Source organism: Podarcis filfolensis, assembly GCF_964270895.1.
Source record: "Podarcis filfolensis genome assembly, chromosome: 5".
NCBI classification, from domain to species: Eukaryota; Metazoa; Chordata; class Lepidosauria; order Squamata; family Lacertidae; genus Podarcis; species Podarcis filfolensis.
The window spans coordinates 76,616,605-76,633,993 of NC_139608.1; the positions used below are offsets into that span (position 1 = coordinate 76,616,605).

Genomic DNA, 17,389 nt, shown 5'->3' on the forward strand with positions numbered 1-17,389 from the left:
GTGCATGAAATAATTCACTTTTAGATGAAACAAGACAATATTTTTAATTGTGTGGAGATGATATTACACCTGACATTTGCTTGACTGCAATAAACCGAAGAAGATATTGCCTGTGAGGTTAAATGGTTGAGGTGTGTTCCTTAAGCTTGAAGCCAGGGGAATCTAAAGCCTCTAAGCTACTTTCTATGTAAATAGAGAAACTGAAGCTCATTTACTTAATTAACTTGAAAAGACTTGCAGCCATAACTAAAGGTTTGTTTTCTACATCACTTTGTGTGTGACATCATTTCAAGCTGCTTTGAGGCTATCTCATCCGAAAGCATAAAATCTAATTGGGTAGTGAATAATTCTCATGTCTCTCAATTTTGTGAAAAAGAAAAAAAAAAAAGAAATCTGCAAGCACACAAAGTGGAGGAAAAGACAAAGTGCTGCTATGATGTAGCTGGAAAATGATTTCTAAAATAAGTCCTCTGCATTGCATCCAACTAAGTCCTCCTCAGAGCAGACTCATCAAAAGTAATGGACTTACGTTGACCAGGTTCATTGATTTTGGTGAGTCCCCTCTGAGTATGACTTCCTTGAATGCGATCCTCCTTTCATAATACGGACCACACAAATAGGAGTTTTTCTTGCCAGCCCTATGCATCAACTGCAAAATAAGGAATGATAAGCCTACTTAATACTTGGGCAGGGCAGGGGCTAAAAAATTGGTGGAAAATATTTTCAGTATTTATGCATCAGAATATTACAAATTTACCTGGAAATTGATGCCAGTTTTCTCTTGTCTTTTCTTTGCAAAGGAAAGTCAAAGTGACTAACAGGACATAAAATAAAAAACAGTTTTCGAAACGGGAAGCTTGCCATAAACCAGTAACAATAGAAACACAAAACAGCATAAAACCTAGCCTTCCAGTAGCAGATGACTAAGGGGAATAACAGCAGGACCACCATATTCAGAACATGATCAAAACTGAATCAAAACCATGGTAATAGCTGGACAACCTTGGTTGCATTTCTCATACTATACCCTGCATTTTGAAGACCTCTGGCATTCCCTCATATCTGTCTCCATATTATTTCAGAATGCTTAAATCTCTATTTAAAATGTCTTCAATTTGATTAATATTGCTGCTGTATTTATTCAGAGGCTGGAAGGTCAAAGACAAATTGTGGATTGCAGCAATGATCAGCCCTGTTCAAGTTTTACATCTCTCTTCTAAATTGAAGTAGCCATGTGGCAGTTTGACAGAGCATCTTGTTCTGGACAAAAGTGGCGCACTGGAGGGAAATATGCAACTGCAAGTAATTTATCAATTACTGCAATGTAAAGCTGGGCTTGCTGAGCTTTGTCTTTTACTTAGACTGCTCCGTAATGAGATTTATTTCTTAAATGACTTGTTTTTCTGCTGGATTCTTGCATTAGTAAATTGATTATCTGAATTCCAATCAGGGAATTGCTTTGGGATTGGGCTGCAGTGTGGCTTGAGAAACTGTAATAAAACATACTCATATATTCTTGTCATTCAGAGTTGTGGGTGGGGTGGGGATCAATGTGTTAATTGCTTAGAGCATCCCTGGCTACTATGACTGTCCTGATTCATTTATTTTGACATTCATTACAAACACGCAGGCATGATTAAGTTCTTACTAGTGAACCAGTTTCTTGTGTTTGTAAACTTCTCTTGAAACTATAATATCTAAGATGATTTGCCTGTTCAGGCTGGTTCCTGTTTTCCATCTTTAAAACAATGTAAAATGTGCAAAATAGGATTGGTGGAGTTGTACACCACAAAATTGAGCTATGCAGATTGCACAAGTATGACCTATAATGTCTTGTGCACAAACATGGTTTTATTTATTGATACTTATTGATAGACAGCCTTTCAAGGAAAAAAAAGCTCTCAAAGAAATTTCCCTGGTAAAAAAAAATGGTATAACAATTAAAACAACACAAAACATCTCAATTCCAAGGATTTCACTAGAGTTTGTCTTCACTCCTCATTGGCAGGAAATGCATTGTAGCATGTAGATTTCATCAAATGGATGATATTAACAACTCCTGGCATGTGGAATGCTCAATGAGGTGGTCGTTGGAGCTGCTGATGGAAGAGCAGTATAAAGGACCTCTTCCCCAGTCTTCTTGTAGGGCCAACAGTAGCCAAAGAAGGAAGAAGTAGCCCTTCCCCCTGAAAGGGCAGGGAGATAGAGAAATCGGCTAAAGTAGAGAGAAAGTACAATGGAAATTGAATTGATATTTTATTTATTTGTGAAACAATTCAGTGTAAAAAATGTGAGTCTGAACGTTAACTCACACTCAAAACTGGGCAGAATAAAAGCATGAAATAAAGTTATTTTCAAGGTCATCTAAACCACGAGAAATCACTTTTTCTTTTTTAAAATTGCTGTCTTGATTTGCATAATTATTTTAATGTGGGATTTACTTTAAAATTATAGAGTAGAATTCAATATTGCAGTGTGACAAACGTTCTGTCTGTACAAGCATTTCAGCTTGCCAGGCAGAACAAACCCTCTTCTCTTTTCCCTTCGGGTGGCTCACAGGGTTCTCCTAAACCCAAAAGCCACTTTGGGATTAGGGAGCATGTGGTGGGTAGGACAAGTGGGGAGGAAGTGCAGGACATCTGCTGACACGACTTTGTTAGCTGAAACCCACCCTGAATTTTTCCTTATTGTACCTCTCATGTAAGTTAACTTCTGCAAACTAAAAAACCTAAATACATTTCAGTACCAAAAACCTGAAGGGTAATGGTTTCTTTTTGTTTTGTATACTGTAAAAGCTTGTCTGCCTTTCTAACAAATGAAATTAGTTGGATGCTATTACGTCACTTTCCATTCCCAGTTAACATTTCAGTATTTCAAGAATAGTTTTTAAAAACGAGATTGCATCCCCCAAAGGGCTTTTACTATATCTGATATCTTTTAGTGAACATGCAACTAGAGGCATTCTGCTTCTGAAGTCCCCACAATTTTTCTCTCCAGGCAAATTGCATTATGCTACCCATAAAGACGTTTTTCGTCTTTCTAAAATCAGATTAAGCAGTGTAAGGGCAGGTTGCTGGAAGGTAGATGACACATTTTTATTTTTATTTTAAATGATGATTTGAGGTAAAAGTATGTTCTTCCTTAATGACTAAAAATAGAGGATGTCTCTTAGGTTGGTTTTCATAAAAGAATTTATTTAAACACTAGGTGTTTTTTTAGAGTGCAGTTTTCTAAAGCTTTAAAATGCAGTGAAGAAGAATAATTGGGAATGTTTCTTGAGTAGTGAAATTTTTCCTTCCTAACATCGCCATTGAGGTATAAGTCAGTAAAAGTAATCTTTTCACTTGAGGGGATGTAGATAGCTCTTCAGATATTCTAGAATTAGATTCTGAGTTCTTTACCACTAAAGCCAATGCAGATGTCACTGCAGTTGGTTAACTATGTATGAAACTGCTCACACAAATGGTCTACACACAGGAACAGCATAGCAACTGAAAAACTAATTCATGTAGCTCCTTTTCCAGGAATAGGAAAATTACAACATTTTCCTGTTCATTGAAAGGAAAGGAATCAAACATATTAGTTCTAATTCAGTTCAGGAAAATGTCAGGCAAAGAAAAATAATTAATACTCAGTAGTTGTGTGACTGGAACCTCAAGACACATTTTCTATGATACGGCATTCCTTTTTGACATATACTGCCGAACAATCATCATAAGTCTGGCAAACCTGGAACTAAACTTGATGATCTGATAATTTTGATAGTCTTGGACTTTGTTATTTTAACTCATGTGTCGCTACTACTTCTACATGCCTGTTTTAGAGTTCTGTTTTTCATCTTTTAAATTTCGTCTTATAATTGTTCTCTCTGCTTTATATACATTGTAAAATGAAATAATTTTTTTTAAGAAAACCCAACAGTTGTCTGAGTGGTCCAATGAGAAATATACTCACAAATCTAGTATATTCCCATCAGATATATTACAATGAGTTCATGAAGAATGTGTGCTCAGAAAGTCAGTATGCATCCTAGGCCATTTTAAATTTTTGGAACTTGTAAGTAATTTTGTTGTTGTTGGCGTCCATTGATCTTGGCAGACAATGGAATAGTACTCCTTCAGGCATAAAGTCAAACAGTTGTGGGGTTACAGCACCTGCTGTGGCTGTAGAGACCAATACAGGAAAGACATGTTTTGTTGCAGCTGGAGCAGATGAAGGCATCTGGACGTGCTGCTACAGGTGCACTATGGGGTTTCTTCTCTCTGCGCTCCTCCCAGCAGTCATTCTTCCTCTGGTCACTGCTATGGATACATTACCTGACAGTCTCCAGGCTCTGCGATTGTCTGCAAGGGATTCTTATATGGCAAGGTTGCCAGCTTTCATGTCACATTTTCAGGTGTCTTTGTACAACAGAGTGCTTAAGAAATTTGAGGTTTCTTTGATATGTCAGGAACTGATGTGTACAATACTAATACTGGACTGTCTTTAACTCAGGTTGAATCAAATTTTATTCTAGAGCCTCCATATTTGAAGAATTGCTATAATTAATTGTTCATTCAAGTCACCCCTTGCTTCTGTTGGTTAGTAAATTGCTGAATTATAATAATCCCCCCTTGCTTTTTGTAGGTTGTTTGAAGGGCGTTCACCAAGGAAGCCTGAGAAACTGAAAACCCTTTTCTGCTACTTCAGAAGAGTCACAGAGAAAAGTAAAACATTTTAAAACAGTCACATTCTCCCATAATAATTTCAAGATTTCCAGGAATAGTATCTTTCAGCCATCAAATTATTGAGAGAACACACATGTTTTTAAAGTCCTCCAGAATTTTGTTAATGAGGGGGGCAGATGCACCTCTTCAGGGAGGGCATTCCACAAATGGGGAACCACCACCATGAAGGCCTTCTCATGGGGTCATGACCACCAACAGGGCCTCCATTGCTGATTGTAGGGCCCAGGATGGCTAATGCAGTCATATTCAAAAATACTTGTGTATAGCTGTAGTTAAGCAGTAGTTTAAAGATGGATATACTATTTATATATGCACACTTTTACATATGTATACACAAATATATATATGTACATATATATATACGTATGTACCTTAATCTAAATTACCTGAGAATACAAAAAGCAGGCTAGCAATCAAACTGAAATTAGTCATTATGGCATACATGTGGTTGTCTGGCAAAAACAGTGAGTTCTCTCCAATGCTATCCTACTCAGAATAGGCCCATTGAAATTAATGGGCACAACTAATTTAGCTCCATTAATATCAAAAGGTCTACTCTATCTAGTGGATGTAACCCAATAGTTTCACATCTCCTTCTCATGCTGTATTTTTCCAGTGGAAATATCTAATATTGTTATACTGCCCAAGTTTTTATGATACCAATATTTTGCCCTTTTTTCATTTTCATTTGTTTAAAGGTAATGATGGGACTATTAGCCTTTTATTAGTAACATGTAGCCTCTTTTTTTATTGGAGACAAAATGGCATATTTGTTTTTTCCATGTAATTAATAAGAAGACAACAGTAATTCATCTTTCAAATGAAAAGAAATTAAATATTCCATTCCCAAAACTTCTTTTATTACAAACAGTAATTAAATCACTTGTAACATTATCCTGAGTTGCTGAAAACCAAGAGCTTTGTTTTCAGAAGACAAACATTTAATTTGTGAAACATGATCTCATAATATGACAGTCCTCTTGTGAGTAAACACAAGGTTTGTGCAGAAATCACTGCCTTTGGAAAACAAACAAACAAAGCTTCTGTTTAACCTTTTGAATATCTTAGAATTTCTAGCTTGGTAACAAGACTCTTCAAACATTTTCCATAAAGTCATTTGCCAGGATATTTCATGTCTTCTTCCCTTATGAATTAGGTTAGCAAACTAGTAAGCCAAATCATAGCAAACCACAAGAGATGAAACATTTCCAGGGGGTAAGATAGTCTCTATGCAATTCTGTGCATAGCTACTCAGAAGGAAATCCCACTGTGTTCAGTGGTGCTTGCTCCTAGGAAAGTGTGCACAGGATTGCAACCTTAATTGGGCTTACACTATTAATGTTTTTAACTATGTTCACCAAAACTTTTAACAAACAATAAATTATTTCTAAGATGCAGCCATTCCCTTGCACATAACAATCTACATGTTTAGTTTGAGTTCTACCTGTCACACAGATTTATTTTCGGGAATAAGCCAGAGTCATGAGGTTTATCCCCCTTTCTGAGTATCCCTTTGGAGAACACTGGAGTGACTACATTTTTCTGAAGAAGGCAGACACTCATACAGATCAATCCTATTTTCGTCCTGCACCTTCAAATGCATACCTTAGCAGGGTTCACTATTGGAGCCCATCGCTGTCCCACTTCTAATCCATTAGAAGAAATCAAATTGTTGCTTAGGCTTACATACGTTGCAGTACATTCTCCTTCATTGAGAAAAGGTAGCTAGGATCAGGTTAACGTTCCTAAATCAGAAGGATGAAGCTTTCCCTTCCTAGGAAGGTTACATAAATAAAATGGGTCTTTCTATTTTACCAGAGACCACTTCATAGGTTTCTGTCCCTCAAAATCACTCTCAAGATAAAGGCACACGGAGTTTAAAATTAAGCAAAAAAAGTGTGGAGAACACACCTCCTCTAGTAGTTTTACATTCAAAAGAATATGAATTGAGAAGTAAGATGGGTAATATAAATAGATTACAACCACCATTCATTTTCTATTTTCTGTTCATTATTTGTTGTTGATCTATTATTTGATTGCACTACTCTGTTCACTTGGAATTTAAAAATCAAAACATCAGTACTCCCTTTCAAGGAATGAACATCTTAATATAGGCCATCAACTAGTTATATGTTGTTCTTGTATTTACATGAAAGCCAATAAAAATTATTTGGACAAAAAACAAATATTCAACATATTGTTTCTCTGGCAACATTTCTGTGCTAGAGGTACATCCTTTGTAGATTTATCTTCCAAATTAAATGAAGTGCTACATTTTTATATACTTGCTTGGGTTTGTTTTCTTGTAGAACCCACTGGACTGGTGACATTTACAAGACAGTGTCTACAGGAATTTCCAGATTGGGAAAGGTAGGGTAAAATATCTCTCTTGAAATAGTTTCATTTTGATTAGAGCTGGTCTACCTAAATCCCAGTAACATTTCAGTTTTTTTCTTTTGCCTGACCTCCCAGGGGTGCGGTAGGGTGGGGTTTGTCAGGAAACCCAGGTTGGTTGCATAAGCTGATCCCTGTCAGTTTCACAGAGTAGAAAATGGCTTTGGGATATAAAACAAAGTTGTTGTTGTTGTTGTTGTTGTTGTTGTTATATCTCAAGTTATCAAGTTCTCTGTAACTTCTGTTTCAACCATGTTTGCGCCTCACAGTAGGTCATAAACGATTGCTTACAAAACACAAGCAACTTGTACCTACTTTGCTCCTCTTGGCTCATGTTGGAAGGAAACAGTCCTAATACAGTCGTACCTTGGTTGTCGAACGGAGTGAGTGTTCCGGTTTCCGAACAATCTTTTGGAAGCCGAACAACTATTGTTTCCGATATGCCTGCACAATTGGGAGCCAATTGGAAGCTGTCCCTTGGTTTCCGAACGTTTCGCAAGTCAAATGGACTTCCAGAACGCATTCTGCTCGAAAACCAAGGTAAAAGTGATAGACTCGTAATCTGGGGAACCGGGTTCACTTCCCCTCTCCTCCACATGCAGCTGCTGGGTGACCTTGGGCCAGTCACACTTCTCTGAAGTCTCTCAGCCCCACTCACCTCACAGAGTGTTTGTTGTGGGGGAGGAGGGGAAAGGAGAATGCTAGCCGCTTTGAGACTCCTTCGGGTAGTGATAAAGCGGGATATCAAATCCAAACTCTTCATCCAAACTCTTCTACGACTGTAACAGGATGCTATGTGGCCGAGGGGGCTGCAGCAGGAAGAAGGAACTGCCCACCCTGCCATCAGCGGAAGTGCTTTCCACGCGCACAAGAACACTTTAGGGTCTAAGGCCATATTTGTACATTCTATAGATTAGATTGATCTGTCTCAGTGCTATTTTCTAAATGACTTTAACTGTATGCTAATAAATGATCACATGCTTCCCATTAAGCTGAGTGAGGCTAAGCAGTCAAATGCTTTTCACAGTGAGAAAGCTGCTTTTTAAATTTTTGTTTCTTCTGGAAATGACTAATGTAACTTTGCATTAATGCCAAGGCACTCAAGTTTTGTGCAGAAATGGCTTTATGAAGCCTATTAATTTCTTCTGTTAGCATTTGGATCTTGTTCAAGTAGGGGCCAAAATAAAGGTTTTTAGGAGCAGTAAATCAATAGATAGATATGACTAATGCAGCTTAATTTAAACTTGTCTGTTTAATTGCACTACAGGATGATTAAATATGCCAGGAATACCATTTTATGTAGAATAAAAATTTCTGTCTAGATAAAGAATGGGTATTAAATTAAAAAGTTTGAGTATTATAAAAAAAGGAAACAGAAGAGAATTTTTTTGCAGTATAGTACTATGCTTCTTTTTGTTTTTAAATAAGCAAAAAGGGGCCATTTTGAATGAAAACCCAAAAGCTTTAAATTTTCCATTTCAGCAGAAATAAAATCGATTTTCCATTCTCCTCAATATGTGTCAATTTTTCATCTTTCACCTCAGCATTCATTCTGAGGTTTAACAGTGGATATGCTTTCCATAGGTGTTTTTGTGTGCCAGTAAATAGGCATTTATAGTGCTTCAATTGGCTATATAAATGGTAAAGGAACAAGAGCTGCTGTTGATTCTTTGCATGCTAGCAATGCGGATTCCAAAATGGAGTTTGATTGCCCTTCTCTCATGGGACTTGTTGCTTGCTTGTATTTAATGAGAATAAACTTATTAAGGCCATAGGGCCTAATCACAAAACTCCTGTGATGTGTGTTGTGCTAACACTCCTGCCAACCCTTTTTAGTTTTATTGAATTTCTCTCAGTATAGGGATGGTGCTCCATTTAAAGGGAACTGTCATCTCTACCAAAACAGTCCGTACCAAGTGCAAACATTTACAACACTGCGGCAAACAACATGGTTTTAGGGTACTACTAATGTTGGATTTCTGTTCCTCTCACTGCAGATATTGTGTAGGATTGGTTCATCAGAATTAACCATAATTATAATTAACCCATCCTATGTAATTATAGAATTCAGTATAGATTGATTGACCAGAGACATTTTCCTTATAAATTTGCAACATGGTTTTTTAAAAAAATGTATTTTCTCTCTATAAGGTATTGTTCCGTTCCTCATTTCCATATTTAATTACAGAACCCAGAAAAAGCTGTCCAGGTTGCATGTCACATATGAAGGCACTATTGAGAGCAACGGGCATGGGATGCTACAGGTAAAAGCAGCATAATATATTGGCTTGTGCTGTGCTCTAACAAAACTTTTGTTCTATTGGGCATTTTAGCAGAATCATTCGGCTGTGCCCTAGGTTGTATGTGAAAGTACCAAACTAGTGTGCAGTATAACAGACACAGCAGAATTGATTATTCTGACAGCCTTAACGTTGTCTATTGTCTCCAGCTCACCTTGTTTTCCACATGTGTACTCTGTGAATAACCTTTTGATTGACAACCGGAATACCCGGATAGCTCCAGGTTCTTCAGGTCACACAGAGATTGAAGAGCGACAAGAGAGGGGTGGTTCCAGGGTATGAAAGTGACAGGCTGACAGTTTTATTTTTTGTTTCCTTTATTTTGGAAGTGCCCCAGCAGATGACCAGTTCAGTAGTTCAGGAGGCATTGTCTGTTGCTAGTGGAATTGCTTTGGTCTGAGAGCCAGTCAGCTAAAACAGATTGATAACGATTCCGCCTTGTCCATATCTACAAGCATTTTGATGTAGTTTTAGCCGAGAGGGAACTGAATTCTGAAGTGTGGTATGGGTGGCTGGTACCTGTTTCGTTAATAACGGTTGATTTTAGACTTAAAAACCCATTCAACAGCCTTAGGATGCCAGAGTACAGTGGTACCTCGCAAGATGAATGCCTCACAAGACGAAAAACGCGCAAGACGAAAGGGTTTTTCGTTTTTTGCGATGCTTCGCAAGACGATTTTCCCTATGGGCTTGCTTCGCAAGACGAAAACGTCTTGCGAGTTTGTTCCCTTTTTTCTTAAAGCTGCTTGAAGAGGCGCAGTTGCGACGGACCGTGCTTCGCAAGACGAAAAACATCGCAAGACGAAAAGACTCGCGGAACGAATTAATTTCGTCTTGCGAGGCACCACTGTAATAGGATTTACACCAAACTAATTGTGGGTTGTTCTTCTGCACAAGCCTCATTGCAATCACAGGGAGATGCACAAGACCATTAATGTGCTCTCGTGCTGTTTCCCTTCACTGTAATGAGGCTTGCCTGGGAGAAGTTCCTAGAAGATTATTCCCATAGTAGACCATTAATGGAACAAAATATACTTAAATCCAGTTTGCATCCTTGTTTTTCACTTCTTTTTTTAAAAAACCCTCTTTATTTTACAAATGATATTCCAAAATAACATATGCATCATAAACCTATCTGAACACTATAGTTAGATGCGTTATAGCATTAAATCCCAGGAGAAGAAAATCTATATCATATTTTGGCATTTCTCTGACATTTAGGCCATCCTTAAAAGTAACATCTCCTAACTCTGGGCTGCTGTTACAAATTTGAATGAACCTCTTATGTGTCCCATATCTCTGTATGTTTTCTGGGACTTGTGTCTCACTGTCTTCCTGCTTAAAACTTGTTTCTCACTTCTGAATAAAAAAGGAAAATGTTACAGACCATCATCCTTTTTTAGACCTGTTAGAGTAAAATGGGGCAGGAAAACTTGGATCAGTAATTATTATGCAATGCAGAAAGGGTGGGAACTCCATTTTCCAAATGCAGTTGTGGATTTCAGGAATCTGGGGTACATAATGGGGGAATGCCCATATAATGGGGGGGTGTCTCGTGGCCTTCCAGATGTTGTACTACAGCTACCATCACCCATGACAATTCATTGTGTTGGCTAGGGCTGATGAGAGTTCATTGAAATCTGGAGGGCCACAGATTTCCCATCCTCATCACAAAGCATGCTCTAGAAAGCCTCCAGGGGAAAAACATAGCTAGCAGCCACTACTTAGCAAGAGCAGACAAGACAAAATAACTATTTCCTGCCCTTTGGCAAGGCGTTTGAGCATATAAAAACAATGTGCCTGAGACACACATAATCAGGAGCAGGGGAAATGAAGGCCACGTGGGTGGGGGGGGGGGGAGAGAGGAAAGTCTCAACTGTAACATCTAATGAAAAATTGTGTCCATAATACATTTTGCAGTGTTAAGAAAATGCATGGAGTAGCATAAGTTACAATTTGGAATTTTAAAAAACTCCAAAAAAGTAGAATGTGCATAGTGTTGTTTATATATTGTTAGTAGCTGGCAAAATTACATGATCTCATTATTGTGTTCATTATATTGTCTCTTCTACCATTTACTGATCTAGTTCACTGGCTTATTATCATGAATTAGATTAGTATGGTTCTGAGAAGAGAGACTGTTAGCCCTCATACAGCCCCTTATTTTATGGGGTTTGACCCTAATTATAATTTTTGAGCACTGTTACAGTATGCAGAATGAATATAATAAGACAACAGTTCATATAATTATAGTTGATGACATAAATACTAATTTGGCTCAGGTAATAGCTGCTGTACAGTGGAGGAAGCTATAGTATTTTAATTTGGGAATTGTTCGAAGGCTTTGAGTTCTTAACTTCGTGTGTGTGTGTGTGTGTGTGTGTGTGACCTTGGGCAATCCATTTTTCATTCCCATGTCTCTGGAGTGGGTAGTTCTAGCAAAACACAGGCAAGGAGCCTATGATGGTCACTCCACTCTGGCAGATTTTCTTTCATACTTCTCCTTGAAACATGAGGCCATTTTCTAATGTTGTGATTATTTTCTTCTGAAGCATAACTTTATAGCTTTTGTTACAGATAGGTAGCCGTGTTGGTCTGCCATAGTCAAAACAAAAAAAAATTTTTCCTTCCAGTAGCACCTTAAAGACCAACTAAGTTAGTTCTTGGTATGAGCTTTCGTGTGCATGCACACTTCTTCAGATACACTGAAACAGAAGTTGCCAGATCCTTCTATATAGTGAGAAGGTGGGGAGGGGTATTACTCAGAAGGGTGGTGGGAATGGGTGGTTGGCAGATAGCTGGGATGAGCCTGTTGACGACTCTTAACGACTGCAATAGGTCTTACAGGAAAAAGCAAGGGGTGAGAAGGTGAAAATGGCTTTGTCATGTATAATGAGATAAGAATCCAATGTCTTTGTTCAGACCAGGTCTCTCCATGGTTTTAAGTTTGGTAATGAGTTGCAATTCAGCAGCTTCTCTTTCCAATCTATTTCTGAAATTCCTTTGTAGTAATACAGCTACTTTGAGATCTTGTATAGAATGTCCTGGGAGATTGAAGTGTTCTCCTACTGGTTTCTCTGTCTTGTGATTCTTGATGTCCGATTTATGTCCGTTTATTCTTTGGCGTAAGGTTTGGCCTGTTTGTCCAATATAGAGAGCTGAGGGACACTGTTGGCATTTGATGGCATATACAATGTTAGACGATGAGCAATTAAATAGTCCCGAGATGGTATGTGTGATGTTGTTGGGGCCAGTAATGGTGTTGTCCGGGTGTATGTGGCAGCAAAGTTGGCATCTGGGTTTATTGCAGGCTCTGGTGCCAGTGTCCGTGTTACGTCTGGTAGGAGAACACTTCAATCTCCCAGGACATTCTATACAAGATCTCAAAGTAGCTGTATTACTACAAAGGAATTTCAGAAATAGACTGGAAAGAGAAGCTGCTGAATTGCAACTCATTACCAAACTTAAAACCATGGAGAGACCTGGTCTGAACAAAGACATTGGATTCTTATCTCATTATACATGACAAAGCCATTTTTCACCTTCTCACCCCTTGCTTTTTCCTGTAAGACCTATTGCAGTCGTTAAGAGTCGTCAACAGGCTCATCCCAGCTATCTGCCAACCACCCATTCCCACCACCCTTCTGAGTAATACCCCTCCCCACCTTCTCACTATATAGAAGGATCTGGCAACTTCTGTTTCAGTGTATCTGAAGAAGTGTGCATGCACACGAAAGCTCATACCAAGAACTAACTTAGTTGGTCTTTAAGGTGCTACTGGAAGGAAAAAAAAATTTTTGTTTTGTTTATAGCTTTTGTTACACTTGAAGAGCCAGAAAATACATTAAAACCAAGGTGTGTTTTAACATTGCAAAGCAATATTAAATTTTCTCCCAAGCCACTTAAAACTGTAGCCTTAGAGGCAGAAAAATATTTAATAATGCATTTGTTGTTCCGTACAAATATGCATTGAATGCACCCAATTTCACCTCGGCAATGTTATTGTCAGTCCCGTTTCAGCTGTGTAGCTTTCTGATTCTGCATAAACAGAACAAATCCCTCTATTTGGCCAGACTCAGACTAAATATTAGAATGAGGTCTCTTGGGAGGTTTATGCATTATACTTTGAGCAATAGTTCAACCACGAATGCCTTTCAGCATTTTTATTGTAACTCTCATTATTTTTTAAACAATTCAGTTGTTAGTTAATAAATTTATATCCTGCCTTTCAGTATGTTTTGATCAGGGCAATTTATAAAACTCCAGATTAAAATAGTAGCATGAAATGTAAAACAACAATCTAAAACCAGATCAAATTCCAAGCAAACATTTCTTTAAAAACCACAAATCTTAGAGACCCTGGGAAAATACAAAAAGATTTCTGCCTGGTCCTGAAAGGATGGCTACATAAATGCCGAGTCAGTCTCTTGTAGAAGACCATTCCATAGGTGGGACACCACCATCAAGAAAGCTGTCTGCTCAGCCATGTCTACTGTGTGTTATTTGGCAGGGGAACTCAGAGAAGAGCCTCTGGCAATGACCAATTGTATGAACAGGCTGATCTACTTTTCTCTTTAATCAGACTAGTGACAGAGACCCCAGGGACTCATAAAGTAGAGGAACATTACTTGAAAGAGATAACAAGGCACTGATTATATGTGTATCCCACATGGTTTTTTGTACAAAAAAAGCCAAGAGTGTACAGCTTGTTATCATCTGGCAATTTGTTCCTTTCATTGTGAATGTGAGCTCTCATTCCTTTCAGGTGTCTTCTGTCATACATTTACTTAGATCTCCCTAGACTGAAAAGTGCTGATAGAATTTAATTACAGAACTTCAATGTGCCCCAGGGTAGGCTGCAGATGGCCAAGGATGTAGTGTATCAAATAATATTTCATCAGTCCTTTAAAACACAAATAATCGCAGTCACACAAATCTCCTTAGGCCACTTCATGTATTACATGTTTGCTATTGTGTGCCCAAGTGGCAGGAGGTTGCAGCCAGTTCCACTTCTCCTGTATGTATGTATCATCATGAGGAAGAAACATGCAATTATTATGTGCACATGTTAAAATTTACAGGCATAGAAAAATGTTTTTGTGTACCTGTAAATAATATACAGTCGTTCCTTGGTTCTCGAACAGAATGCATTCCGGGAGTCCGTCCGACTCCCGGAACTGTTCGAAAACCAATGCGCGGCTTCTGATTGGCTGCAGGAGCGTCCTGCAGCCAGTTGGAAGCCACAGAAGCCGTGGCAGACATTCGGCTTCTGAAAATCGTTCGAAAACCGGAACATTCACTTCTGGGTTTCGATTGTTTGGGGGCCGATTTGTTTGGGAGCCAAGGCGTTTGAGATCCAAGGTACGACTATAATGTGTGAAGACGCCTTTGGATCCCAAGTTCATTGGCTTCTATTCAATGTAGCACCACAGCTGAAGTTCCATAAGTTCAAGGATTTTTCATCACACAACAGAATATTATTTCCCTCTTCTGTCCTGTGTGTCTCCTAAACCTGCTGGAGTCCCCCAGCCCTCCAGAGCAATTTTGAGGGTGACATGGGGGAGGAGAGAGGAGCAGTTACCTTGTGCTAGTGCTAATAATCCTTGTGCTAGTGAAAGAAGTTCATTGAAATCTGCCAGGTGTAACCTTTTCTGTGTATACTTGTCATCTAAAAAAAAATCAGGGCTTCAATGTTTATAGCCATGTAATTCTGAGTTCTGAATTACGAAACAACAAGCAAGCACTAACTAACAAAAAAGGAGCACAATAAAATGGCTCAGGCTAGATGGTAGCATTGCTTAAATATTTTGTGGTTAAGATCAAGAGAACCCCACCTGAACATGAAAAATGAGCATGTATAACAGATGTTTACATTATTGGGGGGGTTGGAAATGTGTTTGAATGTTCTGTAACCACAAAAATTATACCTCTGTCAGGTTGATTTTGCTAATCGCTTTGTTGGAGGTGGCGTCACTGGGGCAGGACTGGTGCAAGAAGAAATTCGCTTCCTAATCAATCCAGAACTGATTGTATCTCGTCTCATTACTGAAGTCCTGGATCACAATGAATGTCTAATTATCACAGGTTAGTTTTTGTAAGCCTCACACTTGAGAAATATTCACATACCTCATGTGAACCTGGTGCCAAATAACTCCAGAAACTTACTCCCAGTTCATATCATTGGGCAAAAGACAGCAATCTAGGATATGTATTCACTGGAACTGAGCCAATGTGTTTAGACTCATTTTACAATCAGGGAGATTCAGATTCAAATCGCTACTTAGCCTCAGTGTGTGAAATTAGGCTAGTCACTATATCTTGGCTTAACCTTCCTTACAGGCTGAGGATAAAATGGGGGTGCAGGGAGAACAATTTATGCCACTTTGAGCTGCTTGGGGGGACAAAAGTTAAAAATGAGCCATAAGTCAAATGATGCAGCTGGTTAGATGCATGGGAACTCTTGAACGTTACCCAGCCTAGAGGAAAGTACAATACAAAGACAACTGGCAACTTGGATATATGTGATCCTTTACCGTTAACAGCAAAAACATATGATCCAGGTACCAGATACGATGTTAGGGAGTAAAGGCATTGATCAATAACATCAGCTGATGGGCAGGTGTCTGTGGTTTGGGGAAAATGGCTTGGTGGGCCAAGATTGGCCCACAAGTTGGAGGTTCCCAATTGGATCCAAAAATTGTGATTGTATATGTATTTACTATGGCCGTTTGTTTTATTTTCCCAAACCGAAGAGAGAAACTAAGAATGACCTGAGCTATATGGATTGTTTGCTAAAAGTTGAAGCTTAGTTGATTGCTATGTACTGAATTAAATCTTGAAAAATATATAAAAAAGAGGAGTATCATAATCTGTTCGGAGGGCAAATGCAAATAGTTTTTAGGGTTTCTGAATCCAAAATGGATGCTTTTATTTTTGAGGGACGGCCAAACAAACAAAGGAAGCATTATTTCTCAGGGTTTTTTTGTGCACTTTACTTTATTACAGTACTTTCTAATTAATATCTGTGATGCAATGTTCTGCTCCCTTAATGGAAACAGCCATTTCATCATCCTCATTTGATCCTTGGCTTACTTCCATATCTGTGCTTAGGCGAGTCTCTGCTGTGTGCAGCTATCTGTCCAATAAATTACAGTCTTTCGATGATGCATCTTGACTCAGTGGCCTAATGGATGTAACTGTGCCTCTGAAATTTGCAGAAGAGACGGAGAGATTGGAAAGAAATTAGATTTGTTGCAATTGTCCAGCATCTGTTTGAGATCATCACAGTAGCAAATATGAAACACAGAGCAGAGGCTTTTCCCAACTGCTGAGTGTTCAGAGGAAATAGTTGAAGTTGAAGTCTGATGTTTTGCTTTGATACCTGCATTTATTTTTATTTTATTTATATTCTGCCCTTCATGGGCAGAATCTCAGGGTGGTTCATAGAATAAAATACAGGATATGTTGCACAGGCAATTGGAAAATGTATTACGAGTCTGATAGCTGTAGGTAATTACACATTGCTAAAATGAAAATGAACATACTTTGTGTTCGTATGAACATGGTCGATATCACCAAACTGCAATTTGATAGGCATGTTGCATTTATTACAGTTTTCTTAAAAAAGATTTTCTCACAAATGGTGAGGGAGACACCAAAGTTGTCATTTTTTCATGCCTCCCTCTTATACCCTTCCCCAGTTCTCACTTATGTAGCTGTGGTGAACATAAAAAGTAGTCCCAAGGAGAAGGCACAGAAACAGTAATGGAGGAAAAGAACAATTAAAATTATTTTAAAGCCTTCTAAAATAAAGATGAATTGATTCATCTTAACAAAGGAGAAGGTTTTCCTTTCCATATGCTTTAGCATTGCTATTCATCATCTGTCTGGTTTCATATTCCAGTATTAAATCCAAGTGTATTGTGAATAATAATATGTATGGTACCACAGCTATTTGGTTTTGATGAA

General features: G+C 38.3%; 1 protein-coding gene across 1 annotated transcript in view; it reads left to right on the forward strand.

The window, feature by feature from the left end:
- PARG (poly(ADP-ribose) glycohydrolase) overlaps positions 1–17,389 on the forward strand; it is a 69,191-nt gene that overhangs the window by 40,720 nt on the left and 11,082 nt on the right. The window contains exons 10-13 of the mRNA XM_083614643.1: positions 4,627–4,706; positions 7,037–7,097; positions 9,310–9,385; positions 15,358–15,505. Of these exons, the coding sequence (XP_083470769.1) occupies positions 4,627–4,706; positions 7,037–7,097; positions 9,310–9,385; positions 15,358–15,505 (365 nt within the window). The remainder of the gene's footprint in view (positions 1–4,626; positions 4,707–7,036; positions 7,098–9,309; positions 9,386–15,357; positions 15,506–17,389) is intronic.